The sequence below is a fragment of the Saccoglossus kowalevskii genome, chromosome 14 (genome assembly GCF_978046115.1).
Source record: "Saccoglossus kowalevskii chromosome 14, keSacKowa6.1, whole genome shotgun sequence".
NCBI classification, from domain to species: Eukaryota; Metazoa; Hemichordata; class Enteropneusta; family Harrimaniidae; genus Saccoglossus; species Saccoglossus kowalevskii.
In genome coordinates, this window is record NC_140654.1 from 29,489,992 (window position 1) to 29,512,792 (window position 22,801).

The 22,801-nt window shown below is 38.2% G+C and overlaps 1 protein-coding gene across 1 annotated transcript in view; it reads left to right on the top strand.

Annotated features, from left to right (window-relative positions):
• The window catches only part of LOC144342566 (uncharacterized), a 38,521-nt gene extending 16,111 nt beyond the window's left edge, over positions 1 to 22,410 (top strand). Inside the window, exons 12-16 of the mRNA XM_085507593.1 lie at positions 40 to 7,833; positions 8,826 to 9,847; positions 10,428 to 10,525; positions 11,190 to 11,391; positions 12,027 to 22,410. Coding sequence (XP_085363719.1) covers positions 40 to 7,833; positions 8,826 to 9,847; positions 10,428 to 10,525; positions 11,190 to 11,391; positions 12,027 to 20,985 — 18,075 coding nt within the window. The 3' untranslated portion in view covers positions 20,986 to 22,410. The remainder of the gene's footprint in view (positions 1 to 39; positions 7,834 to 8,825; positions 9,848 to 10,427; positions 10,526 to 11,189; positions 11,392 to 12,026) is intronic.
• Positions 22,411 to 22,801: the final 391 nt, after the last annotated feature.

The following is a 22,801-nucleotide window of genomic DNA, read 5'->3' on the forward strand; positions in this document are numbered from 1 at the left end:
ATCTATAGAAGCTAACTTGGAATTGAAAACATTTTTTAGGAATTTAATAACGAAACTGATCCTGGCTACTGTGAGTGCTACCATGGATACTGGGGACCTGCATGTGAGAATGAATGTATTGGTGGGGCTAGTAATCCTTGCTTTGGTCGCGGGAAATGTGACTCAATTGATGGCAATTGCACATGTGATGTCAACTACCTACCTTTTAGTGACTGTTCAGACTGTGCAGATGGCTGGATTGGGGCAGATTGCTCTATAGGGATCCCTAGCTTACTGAATGCAGTTGGTGGTTCTTATCTTGGAAAAACGTTTGGGCTTGGTCATTTCACAACATTTGATGGAGCCAGTTTCATATTTTATGGCCGTGGAGAATACCTCCTATTTGCTAATGGTGAACTAGAGATACAGATACGAATGGTACAGTGCAATGCCGATGGGCAAGGAAGTTGTTTTAATGCTATAGCCTTCAAGATTGGTGCTAAGACTATGACAATCCATGGTGGGTATACTGATGATGATTTAGGAGGTGTCGTGTGGATTGATGCTGTTAAGTCTTCCCTGCCACAGACAGAACACTTGGGATCTGGATACTACCTCTCAAGAGTTGCTATCGATCATTACAAGTTGTCAAGTGACTACATTAACCTAGATGTGTTCATCCATGGAAGATACATTGCTTGTGATTTGTCAGTTGACACTTCAAAATGTAGTGGATCACATGGTCTGTTAAGCTCCTGTGACGGAAATCCTTGGAATGACTTCATCACTAGTGAGGGACTGGAGCTTACAGCAAACATAACTGGCACACTCAGCCAAGAAACTGTACATAATATCTATGGACCATCTTGGTTTGTCAACTCTAAAAGTAGTCTCTTTGTTTACAACTATGGATTATTTGACGAAGAGAGAAACAATACTGGCTCTGAAGCTGGATATGCATTATTTTTCAGAGATTCTCATTTGTATTCAGATGAGCTGTTCACTTTCTCTGATGGTGATGTTACATTTGAGTTCCAATTCAAATTGAGCCCTGATCATATACAGTGTGGCACGTTGTTCTCATACACATTAGTTGGCACGTTTTCTCTCACTTGCTGTCGAGATTACCTGATTGTAAGTTATGATGATGAATTAAACCAAGAAGTGTTACTCACAGTAGTTGATGAAGTTTGGTACCAGGTGTCATTAGTGTGGCAAGCCAGCACAAAGCTCTTACAGATTTACATCTATGATTTTGAAGTCCTGCAAAGTGATCGTGTAGACTTTGCCAACGTTGGAACTATTCTTCCACCAGGTGGAATTCTAACAATTGGAAAATGGAACTCCCATCTTCATACCTTCTCTGATCCTCCATATCCTGGGTTTGTTGGATGGATGGACGAATTCATTATATGGAAACAAAGATTCGGCCTTACAGATTTACAAAACCACTGGGGTTTGTTTATAGATTACAATACTAAAGGCCTTGCTAGCCTGTGGCGATTCAATGAAGGAAGTGGATTAGTGATTCAGGATTCAGCCTCCACAGCGAATCTGAAAATGCCTCCAGATCCATGGAATAACCCCGAATGGGTTTACTCATCAGCAGTTGTGAGGCGTTCTTTGTCATACTCGGTATTAGCACAGTATATGGCATCTAGTTCGTCTGATGATTTTGTAATTGCTGCAGAGCATACATGCTATGACCTCATATATAGTAACATACTACAACGTGATTGCTCTACCCTTGGCATGTCTAATTATTTCTACTTGTCTTGCCTGAAGGATGTCATCAACAATAATAAATTAAATAGAGCAATGGATCTAATTCTGGGTTATGCTGATTATTGCAAAGCCATTTTACAACTCTCATACTGGCCAGCACAGCCATTTTGCAACTATTTTGAAGGTAGGCATTTTCCCCTCTGGATTGGTGAAAACTGTAACATTCCCTGCATATCAGGAACATCTTCTCCACATAATTCAGCACATTGTATGTGCTATCCAGGTTTCTGGGATGATACATGCAGTAGTGAATGTCCGGCTGGTGCTTTCTCACCTTGCCATGACCATGGAGTCTGCGATTCAGACATTGGTACTTGTGACTGTCCAGCAAAGTATACAGCTGATTGTTCTGTGTGTGCGCCAGATTGGTTCGGAGAGGAATGTGTGTCAGCGAAAGTTGATATTTCACAGAGCACACATTATGCTGTGTGTTCAGTTTTCAGCTACTCTCATTACATCACGTCAGATGGCGCCACCTATGATATGATAGCTGCAGGCGAGTTCATCTTAGTTCAATCCATACCTCTGTCTGTGTTTGTTCGTCAAGTTCCATGCTCGGCAGGACGCACATGTATCAACCAGGTTTGGATTCATGTTAGGGAGGCTGATGTTAGTATCCATGGACCATATGATGACACTGGACGTGAAGTGATATCATTGGATGAAGAGGAAGTATTGTTTGATCAGTATATTGTAGTTGGAGATGCTACGTTAGAACGAATTGGTCCTAAACAGTATACCTTCTCACAAGGAGATATCAGTAACATCACTATCACCATCAGTGGTAGATTCCTCGACCTTCAAATTGTACTACATAAAGACCATTGTGAAGCATCTGACGGTACACTTTGTGGAAGCTGTGATGGCAACATTGATAATGACTTTCAGACGTCTTCATCTATTTACATACTACATAGCGACCTCACATTTGACATAATCAATAATGAATTTGCGGATTATTGCAAACTTTCTAACACAGCACAGACCAAATTTAGACTCAGTCATGGTGAATACAGAGAAGATAGAGATATCAGCGCTGGTGGTTACTGCTTACATTTTAGCAATAGTCATTGTGAAAGCCAGTCATTAGTACACACTTTTGATCTTGATGATGATGTCAGCATTGAATTACTAGTCCGTAGTGAAGATCCTAATTTATATGGTGGAACCTTATTATCATATGTAAACATTCATCTCTTTGCAATCACAAATGATGGAACACTGAGACTGCATTATAATTCAAAAGATATTGATACTGGAATTGTACTATCAACCAAGCAGTGGGTACACATATCATTTGTTTACTTCAGATTGACTGGCACGTGTACACTTTATGTATTCAATGAATTTGGAGAGATTAGTGGTTATTCCTACAAACTAACAACCGGATTATTTAATCCCGGGGGCATTATAGCACTAGGAATATGGCCACCTGGTCACAAAGGGGGAAATACTCCCAAAACAACATTTACTGGTGAGATTGATGAACTACGAATCTGGAGGACTTCATTTGACTATAACACTGTCAGACAAAACTATAGAATGAATGTACAGCCTGGGATGACAGGATTGAGTGGACTGTGGAAGTTCTCAGAAGGGCAAGGGAACAGCGTCAAAGATGAAGTATATAACCATTATATAACCATACCAAGGAATAAAGGTGCTTGGTGGTATCTATCCAATTCACCTGTTGATAATGGACCGAGACATGATTATAGGTTCATTTCTTTACTCTTCAGTGAATTTACCAAAAGCCCAGCTGCACAATGTAGAACCGCAATTCTTGAAAGCAAAATACATGATGAATGTGCTACACTTGGAAATGCTCTAGCAGAGTATTATTACGACGCCTGTGTTATGGACATTGCATATTCTCAGTCAATGTTTTCATATACTTTGTCTGTACAAGCATATTCTACTTACTGTGAGGCTGTGCTACAACTACCATTCTCGCCAGAAGACCCGTGTAAAATGAATGCCACCGGCCCTGGTTGTGGAATCCATTGCGTATTTGGATCACCTGATCTTGAAAACAATGTTTGTGATTGTAATCATGGATACTGGGGTGAGTCGTGCACTAAGATATGCCCTGGTGGGACGATCAATACATGTAATGGCCATGGAGTGTGTACTGATGAGACTGGGCATTGTGAATGTGATGTAGGCTGGGATGTTGATTTCAACTGTACAGTCTGTGCTCCAGGATGGACAGGAGACTTGTGTACAACCAATACTGACACTGGAGGAACAGGAGAAATCTATGTGTGTAGCATGTTCGGGCAAGGACATTTCAACATCTTTGATAATGCTAGATTCGACTTCAAAGAAATTGGGGAATACAGCCTGATTAGATCAGAGTCAATGACATTACAAATCAGAATTCTTCCTTGTTATCTTGACTCATCGTGTATAACAGCAGTAGCACTCAGATATAATGGTGAAGATGTTGTTGTTAGAGCTGGCTATACCACAAACAGCAAATCTCTGCTTTGGTGGAATAACAATAACATAGACTATACTGAAAACACAGTACGAATGAACAGTTTTGTTTTCAACCATGTGTCCACCAATGAATACTTACTACAAGATACCGCCGATGACATCCAGTTGCGTATTCGTGTTGCTGATCGATACTTTAGTGTTACATCTAAAGTGAAACAATCTTTGTGTTCTGACATAGATGGTATATGTGGATCATGTGATGGTAACGTGACCAATGACATCACAGATGTAGGACTTGCAATCAGCACTGGCATTTGGACTGTGCATGTAAACAACAGTTTGTTTGGACCAATCTTTATCGACAGTGACTATGGTGAGACTCCATATACTACAGGTGCAGGTTATAGTCTGATGATCAGTGACAGTCATTTGGTCTCAGATCTTTTAACTGACATATTCAGCGAGTCTGATGATGTGACTGTTGAATTCCTGGTTCAACTTGTACAAGATGGGGTAGTGTTTTCACATGCATCCGTCACATCGTTCTCTATAATAAGTGAAACATATATCAGAGTGCAAATAGGTGAAAGCATCATAAACACAACACTTTCATTTGAGAAAGATGCATGGAACCATGTTGCAGTTGTATGGAAGAGAGCTGTCCGGCTATTATTTGTCTACATCATTAGTGCTGATGGAACAATGCATTATGATACTATACCCACCAATAAGGTGATATTCTCAAATGGCGGCACACTTAGTTTTGGAACCAATCAGCCAGCATCCGGTGAAAGAATTCAAGTTCTGACCCACGTTCCATTCATAGGAGAGATAGATGAAGTCCGAATATGGAGGAGAGCACTTTCCTCTATTGAAATAGAACACAGTTGGCATTTCAACATCATGCCAGAAACACCTGACCTACTATGTTTATGGAAATTCAATGAAGGACAAGGTGATGTTATCTACAATTTAGTTGGCCACATCCATCTCAGATTCTTCAATCATGTTTGGAATTACAACATCCCAAAATGGAGGTTCGCATATTCATCAATAGAACTTGTATTAGTGAAATATACGTATACGTTTGTTGACAGCGCAATTGAGGTTTTAATTACAGATCACTGTACACAGATTGTGAGAGATTCTTCAATGTCAACCACATGTAGTGATCTTAGTGGTGGCTTGATTGATTTCCATTTCAAGGCATGCATCCATGACATGGGTTGGTCTAATAACGCCTATGGCTCATTGGCAGTGAGCATTTCATTGGCTGATTACTGTTACTTAGTGTTACAGCCTCCCTCATGGCCAGCAAAAGACCTTTGCAATGCATTCTCTGGTGTAGTATTTCCAATATGGTTTGGTAATACCTGTGATGATGAGTGCTATTTTCCCTCAGGCAGTACAGTACTGACCGGTATTTGTTCTTGCCATGTTGGATATTGGGATTCTCAGTGCAATTCAGTGTGTGTGGGTGGGGCTGGTAATCCATGCAACAACCATGGAGTGTGTCAACCAGATTCTGGTCAATGTGAATGTGAAGACAATTGGAAAGGAAACCTGCAGTGTACAGCATGTACTGATAACTGGAGAGGATCAGATTGTTCTTTAGCTGTCACACCTATAACACCTACAGACACTATTAAACATTGCTACACCTCCAAAGGTGGATTCTACACACTCTTTGATGGAGGGAGTATAACTTTCAAAAACAAAGGAGAATATCTATTTTATAAAGGAGCATCTGATGGAGTCCAGATTAATCTACTGCAAACAGCTTGCGACAACCAAGAAGTGTGTACAGTATCTGTTGGGATATCATTTGAGAGCACAGTGCTAATTCTAGATGCATCAGAAGAGGACGATTATGAACCCACTGTCTGGTTTGGTGATCAGAGAATATACCCTGGGAAAGAGACAACATTAACACCTGACTTCAGATTAATTAGAAGATCTTTACAGATTTATGAAGTTCTTGGACCAAGTGGTTTTCTTCTGAAGTTATTTCTTGGTGGGATTTATTTCAATGTTGACTTTGATATCAGAACATCGGGTTGCAGAGATGTATACGATGGAATCTGTGGTCCTTGTACAATAAAAAATGATGTCTGTCCACCTGATGATATCAAGTGTCGGATGAAATATACTGGATTGGTGGAGTTTTCTACTCATTATGACATCAATCTGAAGCTTGTACATGAACTGTTCTCAGATTGGAAGATCACAGTTGTTGATTCATTATTTCCATCAAATCTCAGAAATATCGGAGGAGGATACAGCCTTGGTTTCAGTGATAGTGGACTTGTGTCTTGGCCGTTCCATGATTATGTTCTGATAGATAAACACCTAACACTGCAATTGTACACCAAAATATATGTAGCAGAAGGCACATTAATATCATATACTCACCAGTCAACTTTTTCAGTGTCTATCTTGGCTCAGAAATACTGTCTCCACTTTGGCAGTGTTGTTATTGACACTAGTATAATTGTGAAATTAAATATCTGGGTTCAAATTTCACTGGTCTATAATGTAGCGTCAGGTATGATGGAGTTCTCTGTTGTGGATGAAGATGGATGGTGTTTCCATGGATACTACTATATTGGATTACATGTGTTTGTACCAGGGGGTGCATTTGGTCTGGGAATATGGCAACTACCGCCAGATGGTATGGGAAACCCTCCAATGGGGCAGTTCAGTGGTGAAATTGATAGAGTTGTTATTTGGGACAAACGCTTTCCATTGATTGATATTATAAGGTCTTCACATGTACATGTGACAAGATATGAGCGCAATATTATCTCACTATGGAACTTGAATACTGGAGCTGGATTAATTGCTTATGATCCAGTGTCATTGCTCGATTTCAATTTTCCAACAGTCGTAAATCTACAACCAAACTGGCATTTGTCTACAGCTCCCATACAAACAGTTATTGATGTGCTTTTTAGATTGGTGGTTCGATTCACTGACCCAGTTCTTGAGTTGGAAGCCCATGATGTATGTACGAGATTGATGTTTAGTGGTACTATGCAAACTCATTGCGGAACCTTGACAGTAATATCAACATACTACTTCCATGTCTGCCTCACTAACATCGCTATGTCAGGGAATCTCAATCAAAGTATGGATGCAGTACTATCATTTTCATCACAGTGTGAACAACTACAAAATCTTCCGTCACCACCGGCACAAAGTCTCTGCAATGACTTTCCAGGAAGACACTTTCCAATCTATGTAGGGGAGCACTGCCAACAGAGATGCTACTTTGGTGTTTATAAAGATACTAAGTGTGTATGCCATACTGGATACTGGGGATCTGAATGTAACCATGTATGCCCAGGAGGAGGTCCTCATAATCCATGTAATGGGCATGGCAGCTGCGATGACATCACCGGTGATTGCATATGTGACAAGCAATGGCAGGGAGGAACATATTGTAGTTTATGTACAGTTGGCTGGAGTGGTAGAGATTGCTCTATTCTGCTGCCAAGTTTACCTGATATCCATCCGGTAGTATGTTCAGCTCGGTCTGGTGCTTTTATTAACTTTGATGGTATGGCATTCAACTTCAGAAGTGCAAATGTGATACAGCTACTCAAAGCAGAAAATATTGAGTTACAGGTAATGATATTGTTTACATTTCTTGTTGGTGTGGTTGTATTTTTTCTACAAAGGCGAGGGATTTTAAATATAAAAAAAATATTAAAAAAATATGATAACCAAGTAATTGGCACCAGTATCTGCATCAATATAATCATCAAAAAATATCTTTCATTTTATTTCATTTTTACACATGTTTTACCATACTTCCCCGAGCATAAGCCCCTCCCCGAGTATAAGCCCACCCTCTGTTTTTAAACATTTAACATGTTGAGGGCATTCCTGAGTATAGGCCCAGGGTGTTTTTACCGGGCGTCAATGACATTTATTACAAATATGCATGTAAAAAATGTATTTCATTGAATAATAATCTGGATTGGTACGGTAGTTTGGTTCCTGCTTTTACGAGAAAACTCGCATTAATTTCACAGTGCATGGCCGGCGAACGTATGGAACATGGTTCGGACCTTTTCTATTCTGTTATTTACTCAGGATGAACCCTGATGTTGCAATACTGTTTAAATACTTCCTCCACCCTCAGTTTACCTTTCGAACATTGAGAATCAACAGCTTTTTTGTCGAAATCAGATCGCATTTTAACATTGCGGTAATTCACTTCCGCATTGCGTTGAAAAAATAGCTTCGTCAATTATCGGAAAACTTCGTCTGTACGACACAGCATTTTGAAACGAAAGACGTGACCTGTTAGGTCAAAGGAATGATCAATCATGATGAAAAACACCATGGCGGAAATTGAATTGAAATTGAATTGAATTGAATTGTATTCCACAAAGAAAATATTAAGTTTTGCCTTCTACTGTTTATCCACAGACCCTACCATTTTAAAAAGTGTTGTGGAAATCAAAAAGATGTAATATTTCTCCGAGACCGGCGCTGTGAATGAAAAATGTAATGTGGATAATTTTTCGCGGTTGGGAAAATGGTTACAATTTTAAACCCCCCAAAAAATTATTAAGTATGGTAATAATATAGAACATTATTGTGTTTTTCAGATCAACCAGATTAGTTGTTACGATGATTCACTCTGCATTGATGCAATTGGTATCATGATGTTTGATGACATTGTGACTATTCATCATAAGGGTAACTACAAGACCAAGTCTTACCAAAACTATGAGTCAGTCAACTTCCATGGTGGTAGGCATATTAATAGAGAAGATCAGTGTCGTCTCCATGTAGCTATGTATTCATCAAAGTATTACGAGTTCAATGTGCCAGAGATTGGTCTCACTGTGAACATAATGGCACTGAAGGAACATTTCTTGATTGACATGGAAGTTTCACCTGAGTTCTGTTGTAGCTCTGCTTTCTTTGGCATCTGTGGTCCCTGCTCCTACTGCAGTGGCGTGATTTCCCCCAATCAATGTGGGACTAACCGTAAACGTCGATCCACATACACGCTGAATAATAATGTGACTACACCGATTGTGATCAACGAAACTGACTCTGAAGAAATCATTGATGAAAAATGTCTCATGGCTATTGTGAGTCCGGGGATGTTCCGTGAAGATATGGAATCTGGTTTCAATCCAAATTTTGAAACTGGAGCTGGACATTGCATCTTCCTCAATCATACGTATGTTGGTGTTGATGAAGTACATCTGTTTAGTGGTGGTTATACCACAATAGAATTGCTCATAAGGACATGTGACTCAACAGTTTGTGGTGGGACAATTTTTTCCTATAGCAGCGGCAGTACTTTCTTCATAACCCAAGAATTTGGATCATTAACTGTGCATTACAGTGACTTGAATTACACAACTGATATCATCTTTCAAGTAGATGTGTGGAACCAACTATCATTGGTTTGGGATCATGACAGTTATGTTTTGAATATGTATATATTTAATGATGTAGGAGTTGTAAAACGGCAGATGATAACTTTTGATGTTGATGTCCTGTTGCCCGGTGGATCGCTGTATATAGGTCAGTGGCAAGCAGCTGCAGATGGCAAAGGATTTCAACCGCTGGGTATATTCAAGGGTTACATCGATGAATTTAAAATTTGGAGCAGGTATGTTAAACAAAAACCATTATTAATTATATTTTACGATTTTACAGTCAATTTAGCTTTTTAGTGACCAAAATGCAATTTTTGGTGATTATTTTTTGTATGAAAGTATTAAAATGTGGTAAAAAATATACAGTAGGATGTCTAGGCTATACAGCAACTATATAGCAAGAAATTTATTTTTGTTTGTTGCATTTTATTATATAATATGTATGTTGTGGGATGTGACAGGGGCTAAATTCTGCAATGTTTATTTTTATATGACAGAATTAAAATGCAATAAAAAATAACTCATGAGTCAATACAGTAGGATGTCCAGGCTATACAGCCACTATATAGCGAGAAATGTTTTGTTTTTTTGTATGACTGACATGGCATTACTTTTTATTTATTTATTAGTACTATGTAGGTTTTTTACCACAGTATTGTATGGATTAAACAATCCAGTCAAACAGTGCAGTGCTTTGCCACTCAATTTACATGCAATATTCAGTATTCAAAGAAACATTGCACATACTGCCTGTATATACCTACACCAATGATTTGATATTTATTTGTTTTACTCCTTGCAATTCACTTACAGATATTTTGACAACTTTGAAATCCAAGAGAATTGGAATGTTAATATACAACCTGGTGCTCCCTATCTAACAGCTATATGGAAATTCAATGAAGGAAATAGTAAGTGAAAACAGCCTAATGAATTGCTTCAGGGCAATGTCAGTGTTGGAAATCACTGCCTATCTGTGCGCCCAAGACAGGAAATTTTCAGTCAAGTTGGTAAAATAATTAACTCACATGCATGGTAATAAATACAAATATTTTCATGGTCTGCTTAATTTAAAATTTTTAACATGCAATTTGACTAAATATTATTAATGGATGATGTTAACGCTGTTCTGCGTTTTGATGACTATTACAAAAGTTTTTAAACAGAATGCAATAATTTGAATTAGGAGATTTTAATAATAAATCAAACATAGAAGTGATTATGAAAGAAACACTAGTTGTCATTATCTACTATTGCAAAATAAAATGAATTTGTGTATTTCTTTGGACAGAAGTATGTGACAATAATTGCTAATGCAGGTAACTTTCTTGCAGGGTTAATGACATTTGAAAGTTACCTGCGCTGGTGACTGGCACACAGTTTTAAGTAATTTCACTGGGAATGTTAATTTGATTTACATCATGTTACAGTGACATCTGTCCAAACCAACCCCCAATGTTTAGGTTTTTTATATGAATCTGGCAATGGTGAAAAACAAAAATATGTTTACCATCTGTACAAATTTACATATTTCCAAGAAAATATGTCTAAATTGTTACATTTATTTTTTTCCAGATGATATATTATATGACTCGGTGTCTAATATTCCGATGTATTTGCGACCATCACCAGCCAATCGTTCACCTGCCAAAAAAGTGTATTCTGATGCACCTGTACCACTTCCAACTAGAATCATTGTACAAGACCCAGTAGATAATAAAGACCACTGGGGAGTGGACTACTGCCATAAACTATTTTTCACTGGACCAGTCTATGAGTAAGTGTTTTAACACAATCCATACACAAGACACAGTGACACAGAGTTAGAAATCTACTATCCCAGAAAGTTTCTATGGTGATGTTGTTTACAAAATATAAAGGACAAATCAAATAAGTGCTGATACAGCTTTATACAGAGCTGCACATTCTATTTTTTTTCTGTGCTAGTTGTATTATAATGGTTATCATACATGGAACAGGTGGTCCCCTTGATTCTGAAGTAAAATATGAGCCCATATTCAAGGAACATGTCAATTACGGAAAGTATTTTTACTATACAGTCTAAACTATTTACATGTATTTGTTATCACTATGCATGTTAAAATCTTGAGCATGGTGTACAATAAATATTGTACATAGTGTACATAATTACAAAAAGAAAATGCACATTTTATTTGTCAAATTAATGGTCATTAAACAATAATATTGAGCAAAAAAAGTGGGCAATATAACATGATAGAAATATGTAAACTTTAAATTTTACTTATAATATTCAATACATATCAGCGAAACTACATATTAGCGAAAAATATAAACATCAAGCTAAATATAAAACCTAAAATAATAGGTTATATTACAAAAAGTGTTTTTTATTCTTGCATAATGTAAATATTGTTGGTTTATTTTTTCTAGGGACTGTAAATCATTGGGTGACAGTGTAATACATCAGTACAATGACAAATGTGTGAGTGGCGTTATTGCAACCAACAGTACTGAAGCTGCCTTAGAAGTTGTGTTGGATTTCTCTGGATATTGTCAGATTATTCTCCAGTTGCCAAGTTCACCTGCGAAAACACTGTGTAATTCCTTTGAAGATGTGGATTTCCCAATATGGATTGGAGAGGAATGTGATATACAATGTTTGTTTGGTACACAAGACACCATGCAATCAGGACTATGCATATGTGAACCAGGGTTTTGGGGAGATTCGTGTGATAATGTATGTCCTGGTGGAGTGGACAATCCATGTAATAATGTTGGTGCATGTGATTCAGCAACTGGAATATGTGCTTGTCCTGCGAACTGGCAAGGAAATGAAAACTGTACTGAATGTTCACCTGGTTGGTTAGGAAATGACTGTTCAATGATAAATATATACTACTCTGTAATTGATGTGAGGATGCGTTACAGGATCTCCACTATTCTTAGTTCGTCACAGCTAACAACCATGAGTGGCATCACGTTCCTACACTATTCTATTGGTGAATACTACCTACTGCGAGTGTTAAACTACAGACTAATAGTACAAGCTAAGTTTATTAGATGTTATGGAACCTATTCATGCATTAGACATTTGGGCATTCGATTTGGAGACTATTCCGTGGGATTCACCCGCATCACATTCAGTGGACCATCCACCATTGGAAGCTATCCCAGGACATGTGTAAATGGCTTGGAAATGGTCATTGATAACCGTTTGGAATTTGGATTGTCGGGATATGTTATTGAAAGACTCTCATATGATGAATTACTTTTTGCTGGACCAAGTAATTTCAAAATAATTATCCGAATTGTCGGACATTATTTGGCTATTGACACACGTATGCCAAGTGAAATATGTGACTCATCTGTTGGAGTTCTTGTAGGAGAATGTTGTTCAAATGTTACAGTCGCTACAGGGCTTTCTTCAATGCAAGCAGATAATGTACCATTAGATCTGTGTCTCCATGACTACCAGGAGCAGCATCCTTCACCTTTAGATACAAATCCCTATGAGTTTCCAGAAAACAATAACAGTTCCTGTGGCATAGACAATCCAACATCACAAGAAGATGTTTCCTTGTACATGAACCACTGGGCGGTGGATGTATGTGATTCAGTAATTGACTATCCAGTCCAGGAAGCATTCCTACAAACCACTGCAGGATACTGCTTGAAGTTTGAACACACATCAATTAGCCCTCAGTCGTCATTATTTCACCTGACTCTCACACTTGATATGACAATTGAAATGTATGTGAAATGCAGTGACCCTTTTAGACGATGTGGAGCTGTATTTTCCTACACCAATGTGAAATCATTCACTCTTGTCATCAACGATATCATCTATGTTGTCTATGATAATGTAGAATACCGCACAAGTTTGATTATTGAGAATAATAAATGGAACAAAATAGTCCTGGTGTATGATAGAAAAGGAAAGCTGAACATTTACAGTTTTACTGCCATGGGTGTGATCAAGCGAATGGAAATAGCTATTAACATTGATACATTTGGAGTGATGGGTTCTTTTGCTATTGGTCAATGGCAAGTTCAGCCTGATGGAACATCCCAAGTTCGAATACCCAACTTCCATGGTGATATTGATGAATTTAGAGTGTGGAATAGAACCTTTGACAGTGTAGGAGTTGAGGAGATGTGGTATGTGTACCTACCTGCAACAACACCAAACTTGTACCATTTCTGGCCATTTGATGTAGGTGAAGGTGATTTAGTAAACAATGTGGTCAGTGACGATGATCTGTTATTACCAGCAAAGCCTTGGAACAGGCCAACATGGCTGCCTTCTGATCTCAATCTACCTGATTTGGACACACCTGACACTATAGATGTTGAATTTAATGATACAGATATGGAAGCTATAGCCACCTTGCACTGCAACAACCTTATTAAATCGCCGCCTTTGTCTGACAGATGTGCTGGTCTTGGTGAATCTGTCAGTGCCTCATACTTCATGGCGTGTCTGAGAGTTGTAGCATCAACAGGGAACATCACATTAACATATGAAGTGGCCTTTACATTTTCTGATGTTTGCCAAGTGACTCTAAATCTGACGTATTGGCCGGCTAAACCCATCTGCAATGAGGCTGCTAATGTACGTAGAGGAACAGATTGCAAAAATGAATGCATCTTTGGATACAAAGATGATTTGGATGATTGTATTTGTTACTCTGGATTTTATGACAGCAACTGTTCATCTGTGTGCCCAGGAAGTTCTGTCCAACCTTGTAACAATCACGGAGAGTGTATGGGGAACTATTGTACATGTGAAAGCAACTGGAGAACAGGCCAGGACTGTGAAAACTGTGGGTTGGATTGGGTGGGAAAGGAGTGTACTCTAGCTCTATACAGGCTGCCTTATTTTGTATACATCCAACGTACATACTTTGTGGCAACCATATCAACTTATACAAGGTACACAAACTTTGATGGAATTAGTTTCTACTTGGGAGCTGTTGGTGAATTTTACATTATTAGACTTGCAAGTGTGCATGTCCATATCCGTCAAGTAACTTGCTACTATACATCAACATGTCTGAATACCATTGCTCTGACAATATCTGGAACAACTCGTCTTGTTATCCATGCCCCTGTAACACTGCATGACAGACCTGGAATTTGGATTGATGAGAAGAGAATGTTACTGTCTTATATCAGATTAGATATCAAGAACACTGGCTGGTTCATACTCACTTTAACTGATTATGAATGGGAAATACACAGTTCAGGAGCTGAGAGTATTGTAATACATCTACGTTTCATTGGTAAATACATGCAAATTAGTATTGAAGCACCAAAAACTACATGTATGACTTCCATCGGCCTACTTGGAAATTGTAATAATGACCTGAATGATGACATATTCCCAATGAATGATATCATGGCAATTAATTCAACATCCCAGAATGACATCAACATTGATTTAGCTGATTGGTGGAGAGTTCCTGCAAATGAGAGTCCATATCAAGGAATCACTGATCTCTATTATGAGATCCATGGTGATCATTATGGGGGTGTTTATGCACTGTACTTTGATAGTACAAGTGGTATGACAAAACCTTTAAGGTATACTTTCGATGATAATCTTCTCAACACAGATATCACGATTGAATTCCTGGTGAAACCTGTAGCATTAGGTGGTACGATAATTTCATTTGGGTTGGACTATACATTTGCAGTTATCAATGACGTCACCATCAAGATACACCACAGTGGTATTGTATATGACACAAAGATACCTATTACCTTAGGAGAATGGAACCAAATCATAATAATAGTATATGCCAACAAGCAGTCGCTGGAGTTTTCTCACAAAGTTGACGTCAATATCTCTCGGTGCAGTTTTGAAATTGAAACAAGTGAACTACTCCAACCAGGAGGTGTATTAGCAATTGGTCATTGGCAGACTGCTCCTTTGACAGGACTTAAATATATAGATGCTAATTTTATTGGTGAAATAGATGAGTTGAGAATCTGGAATCGCTCTATTACACCTGCTTTCCTTGACCAAATAAGTGGGTTGAATGTTCATACTGGCCACTACCACCAAGACTTGGTAGGAATGTACGAGTTTAATTCTGGAGAAGGTACTGTTGTACCTGATACACTGGATGACAATGATATTTTCTTACCACCTGGGTTGTGGAAACGACCAACCTGGCTGCCCTCAACAGCACATATAGCGCTTGAAATTAGTGAACCCTTTAGAAATGACAATGTTAACACATCTTTGCTGGAGTCTGCTGAGACAATATGCAGCTATATAAATGGCAGTGGTGGTATTGCTACACACTGTGCTAATATTTCAAAATCTATGGTTGAGTTTTACTTCATGACTTGTTTGAGCATTGTGTCAACAACTAATCAGTTGAATACTACATTTGATGTCCTGTTAACATTCAGTGATTTCTGTCAACTGAACAATCGCTTAGAATATTCGCCACTGTATACCATATGTCATACATTGCTGCAGTTTAGTCCGCCAATTTGGTTTATACAATTTTGCTCGACATGTACACATGGATTTCCAGCTAACAATTATAAATGTGATTGCACACATGGTTTCTGGGGTGAAGACTGTTCAGACGTGTGCCCAGGTGGTCAGTCAACACCATGTTATGAACATGGACAGTGTCAGGCATCTGGGGAATGTTCATGCTGGCTGAACTGGAATGGTGACCATGAATGTGGGAGTTGCAGTTCAGGTTGGAGTGGCAGAGAATGTAGTGTTATAATCGGCCAAATAGCATCAAGTATTCATCGATATGCTAGTGTTGCTCTCCATGGTAAAGTCACAACAATTGGCAGTGTTTCCTTCTATATTTCAACACCAGGGTGGTACAGACTGATTAGTAATGTTCATCACAGTCTCAGCATTGATGTAAGATACTCCTTGCGTGTGAACAATAGAAACTATGCCAGCTCGTTTGATGTCCTGATCATTAACTATGGTGGACAGCAGCTGGTTATGAGGGCAGCATTGTATTCAAAAACAGATTTAGAACCATTCTTGTGGAGGAATAAAAAACTAATTATTCTGGATCACGAAACTCAAATAAGTCCAGATTTTCTTATAACTAGAATTGGGATTCATCGTTTCCGTATCACAATAATAACTCTTGATTTAACACTGTATGTGACTGCTAATTATCAGTATCTGGAACTCGTCTTCAGTATCCCGGAAAGTGTATGTGATGATCCAAATTACCTTGGTTTGACAATAAATTGTGATGTATTAGACCAGTTGCAAAATTGTAGTGCACAACATATGAATGAAACCGATGACTGTTCTATCACTCAAAGTATGATTGACTCCTACGCTCAACTATATAGAAGAGATGATGTCGTCTACACCGAGTTTGAAAGCTATTCCAACTTGGTACCATTAAAAGGAGCAGGATATACACTTTGTTTTACAGATAGCTTAGTGATCAGCAAGTCACCATTACTGCTTCCATTGGACAGATTCACATTAGAACTTTTAGTCAGAATTCAAGCTACTGATGGGACTATTCTTTCCTTCTCATCCATCAAAGTGTTTGCACTATTTGTTCTTCGAAGTAAACTTCATGTCCAAGATGCAGGTGAAGTATTTTCTACTGATCTGACCATTGAAGTTGGGTACTGGAACCAAATCAGCATACAATGGCGAAAACAAATTGGATTACTAGAACTCTACATATTTGACAGATTTGGCAATGGTCGAGTTGAAGCAATCAGACTGAATCAATTGACTTTCTCGTATGAAGGGAACCTAACAATTGGCCAGTGGTATTCTCATAATGACGCCACAGAACCATTAGTGCCTATTGTTGCGTTCAATGGTGATATTGATGAAGTCAGAATATGGGATAGAGAACCAAATCCAAGTATCATCACTGACTCCTGGATGGCAAATATTGGTGACAATTGGCCGGATTTAGTTCACTTGTGGAAAATGAATGAAGGGGATGGAGAGTCGATAATGGATATCATCAGTGGAAACGATTTGGTAATTCCTGAATGGAATGGACCAACATGGCGTGTGTCCGATGCGAATACAACAACATCAATTGATTCACCATTGGAATTGCCACTGTTTGTAGATTTACAGCTGAAGGTGTTGGCAGAACAGAAATGCAACGAATTGATACTGACTGGTCAGCTGTTTACCACATGTTTGCCCATTGGTATTGCTGTGTTAGAGTCCTACTACATTCAGTGCTTGTATGACATTTTACACTACAGACATATTGATGCAGCCATGTTGCAAGTGGTGGCATTATCCGATTTCTGCTACCATCAACTCGGTCTTGACACTGATCTAACAAATTGGCCCTCTAAGCAACTGTGTAATGAGTTTCCAAGTCGACATGACTTTCCATATTGGATTGGTGCAGGTTGTAATGTCAAATGTGTGTTCGGGGAAAGAGACCATAACAACCATGAATCATGTGTTTGTAGGCATGCATATTGGGGGGCTGCTTGTGACAGTCCATGTCCAGGGGGAATCATTAATCCATGTTATGGACATGGTAACTGCAATGTCACCAATGGTCTTTGTAAATGTCCTTCCCATTGGCTGAATAATAACGATGAACCAGAATATTCATGCTCAGAATGTGACCCTGGATGGGCAGGAACAGACTGTTTGGTGAGCTATATGACAACAACTGAATCATATGGTATTGCTATAATTTTTGGGGACATTCACTTCACCACCATGGATGGACCTAGCTTTCATATGCATACCCCTGGGATTTACCAGTTGTTACAAACTCCAGCAACAACAATTCAAGCTTTGTTACTTCAGTGTAGTGGAAAAGTTGCCTGCAATAAGATAGTTGAAGTAGCAGTTATGAATGACAATGTTGGTATAGCAGTTGTTGTGGACATTAAATTTACCAATGTGATCACATTGTACAAAATCAATGTTGGAGAATGGGTGGAAATTCAAGACAGTTTTTCTAACAGAGTATCGAGTGGCACATTCTCGGTGACAATTAGAGACAATGTTGTCAACATTACTACATCTGATGATGTAAACATTGTGGTTGTTATGTACTCAAATGTATTGAACTGTGTGATCGAGTCTGAGAATATCGTTAATATTCAAAGTAAACATACAATGATAGGATCATGGGACAACAATTGGCTCAATGACTTGAACTTAGGATTACAGAGGAATGGTACACTATCAACAGTAAATGATACCTACTTCCTGGAAAATGTATTGTCTCAGTCATACATGGATGTTACGTTTTCCAACTTGTCCCATGTGGATTTATCAGAACGCCAGCTACAAAGTATATGGGCATATGAGGGAGATGTAATCACAGGTTATATACTTCGCTTTCTACACAGCCGTGTTACTGTAAGTGACCTCACAATTCTGGGATTAGATGCATTTACTTTAGAGTTCTGGGTTCGACTACATGGTGATAACTATCAGTCCATCCAAACAATGATCAGCTTTGACACGCCGGGTAACGTCTTTGTAGTAAAATTATCTGGTGGTGACTTAACAATTGTCATGGATGGTGCAGTAATTACAACTGACTTAACTCTAATTGTGGAGCAATGGTATCATGTTGTTGTTACTTGGAGGAGCTATGATGGTCGATTAGCCATTTACCTATACTCGAGAATGAGCAAGCTTACGCTAGTGTATGTTGTCAACAATATATTCCTAGCTAAACTCTTTAACATACAAGGGGAGTTGCATGTAGGGCAGTTAGTATATCAAGGGCGTGTTGAATCGGCTGAAGACTGTAATGGGGATATTGATATGATACGATTCTGGGGATACTGTAAAAACATTAATGATCTTGATAATGAAAGAGAGAAATACAGTGAATACTACAAGCCTGGGTTGCTGATCCGCATGCCATTGGAAGAGGGTTATGGACTCAATACATCTGTTGAAGTATTTCCTATTGATGGATATTCTGTAGGTGATAAAATAAACCGTTCAAGTATAACACTTGGGAACTTAGAACCAAAAGATTCGCCACCAGAATGGATATCCACAGACATACCAATCACAGCTGATGGGAGCAACTTTCCAATATTCTCATCCCCTGAACTTAAAGAAGAAGCTGAAACATTTTGTCACGAGATGTATTTTGAAGGTACTCTAAATGAGTACTGTAGTGAGATCATCAGTTCTTATATATTTTATTATGAATCATGTCTTCTTGATATTGCTGCCAGTAACCATGTGGCGCAAGGAAATGTTTCTGTACATATGTATGCATTACTTTGTCAGAGATTATTGCAGCTACCAGAGGAGAGCTTCTGTGGGTTTTATGAATTCTGTCAAGAGATAATTGAAGATGAAGAATCATTCCCCGTCTGGATTATAATATTGATTGTTTGTTTGATTATTGTACTCCTGGTATCATGCTGCATGTGCTGTGTGATATGTGTATTGTGTAAGAAAAAGAAAAAGAGGCGTACTGGTGAATATGATTGTAGCCACGTTGCCTTAATGGAACCTCAGTCCACTCAAGAAATACGATTTGCAATGGGCTCATGTGAAGATGTACAGCTCACAAATTTTCCACAAGCAGAATCAGCTAGAAACGATTTTAATTTAATTGAAGCATGGACGGTAGGAAGAGCTGATAATGGTGTTTCAAATGCAAATACAGACCAAGATCGTAGTGATGAGAAGCCAGATATACCCGAGAATCCAAACATACCTAATGCCTTCTTTAATAGTGTTTACAATGAAACTTCCTCCGGTTTCCAGGGTGTCAGTGAAGGAATGAATGATTTTATGAATGAAGAAATACCAATGCAAACATTACGACCTGCCCCTGATGTGGATGACTTTTCTGGAGATTCATTTGAAGAGGATAACCTTGACATGCATCTACCTATTGCTTACACAAGTAGTAGTAGTAGTAGTGGCACTGATGAATCAACATACACTGAATCTACAAGCCGACCTAGTAGTGGAAGACTGCATAGTGGTCGTGTAACACCATTAACAAGTGTACAGAATGAAGAAAGTAGTACACCAGAGCCTATGAAACCTAAGCGTACCCGTAAAGGAGATGCTTCCAGTAAAATGAGGAATAAACTCTTGAACAAAAACCAGGATGCAATTGTTGGTAAACGTAGAAGAAAGCGCAGAAGACCTAAGAGTGAAGCTCACAGTAGACCTAGAAGAAAGCTGGATAGCAATAGACCACAGAGTGTGGCCACCAGTAGATCAACAGAGGCTGCTCATCTTCCTCTTAATGCAGCTACTACTGGAGCTACTAGTAGACCTCAGAGTCCCCCACAAGGTCGTACAGCACATGTTGCCTGGTCAGATACTCCCAGAAATAAAACCTTTGGGGTGAAATTGCCACCATTGATGCGCAATAATGAGAGTGAAACTTAGATGTTTAGAATCATCAGTCAGTAAAAACACATTAAGTTCGTTAGAACATTAACTACATCCAAATCAAATTAGGTGACAAGAATGATATTAATGACATTTAATTTGCCAACATGTGTGTCCGTTCACTGTCCTTACTGTGTAATTAAGTATATGATATAAATGGAAGACAATATACAGTATATGCTGTTATATATGTATTTTAATCAGATTCATGCTCTTGACCAATACCAGATTTTCTATTTGTCATGGTCTTTGAAAGGGCTGTCCAATTTGTCAATTGGGTAATATTATTCGTGTGGGATTATTACTTGTTGTATATAGTCAGGACCATAAATTTGGAGTGCAATTTACCACACATCTTCCATCCATTTCATTGTATATATATTTGTAATAGATGTGATATATATTGCTATTTAGAGAGATCGTTGTAATGGGTATGCAATTATTTAACATATAGATTTGATATGAACAACCATAGTATTACACAATAATGAGTGATATGTGGTATGATCCAGTTCTTTTCTCTATTTACATTAATGTTAAGTGTGTAATTTAGAAGTTTGATGTTCAGCACTTCGCGGTGAGCACTATTGTTAATACTGCTGCATAACATCGCAACAATGGTCAAGTACAATCATATATATTCAAATTACATTATGTACAGTTTTCTAAATACAGAACACTTATGACTCTGCATAATTACGTTGATATAAAAACCGTCCATTAAATTGTTTTATTAATATTTAGCATTTATTAAATAAAACTTCTTGTAATTCGAAATTCTTTGTTTCGTCCAAAAAAATGTGTATTTTGTTTTAGGTGTGTTGTCCGAATAATATTTGAAAAATGGCGGTGTGGTTCTGTGTTGACTAGGATATCATTTGAAAGGCGGGTATGTGTTTGTGTGTTGTCTTGATATTGTGTATTAGGTGAGGTAAACAGGACTGGAATGGCAAGAAAGTTTCAATCTATCGACATGGTTGTCAAATAAACTTGGTGTAATTTATCTGATGTTCAAGAAGTATGCAAATTTAATCTGAAGAATTTCAGTTTCTTGACCAGCAACAATTTGCTAGTTTGGTTTAAAAAATCAGTTTGATACGAGGCCTTGCACAATTAGGATTACTTTACGATTCACTTATCGGTTGGACTGTGTTTATACACTGAGTGAAAATGACAAGAATTGTACAGCAGAATGTGTTCTATACAAACGGCGTCCATCATGTGACAACGTAATTCATTCGACCATGTCACCATTTTAGAAACTTTTCCCCTGTAGTAATACTAACTGAGAACCTCTCCCGTTTTCAAGCAACGTTGTTTTTATTGTGTCGTATTTGTGGACCGTGAAGTAATTTCATTGGAAGATTGTTTGTTGATTGTTCTCAGAGAGTATTGGAATAAATAAATAAATACTCCCTGCAAGGCTGTACATCTTTCTTTGTTTTATTACATTACTATTTTAATCATATATTATGAACCTTTCTTTCAAAGAGAATGAGACTACACAATACATTGAAGTGAAGAGAAGTGAATTTGACCAATTCGACGATGTCTTAATTCTGATAAAATAGATCGTAACGTGGGAAACACAGAATAGAGTAAATTCTCTCGTATTTACACGCATTAAATTAGCTGGTAAGAATGTGATAACCATATTGTGTAATCTCACATGGGATGCTGCAATGAATGCAAAACACCATTGAAAAGTCGAATGTGATTGGTTCCCGAAATAAAACCCATACGGGATTTATTGAAGCCTCGTTAAAATAACACTTTCAACAATGTCTTTCTGTGCTAGTTCTACGCTGCCTCA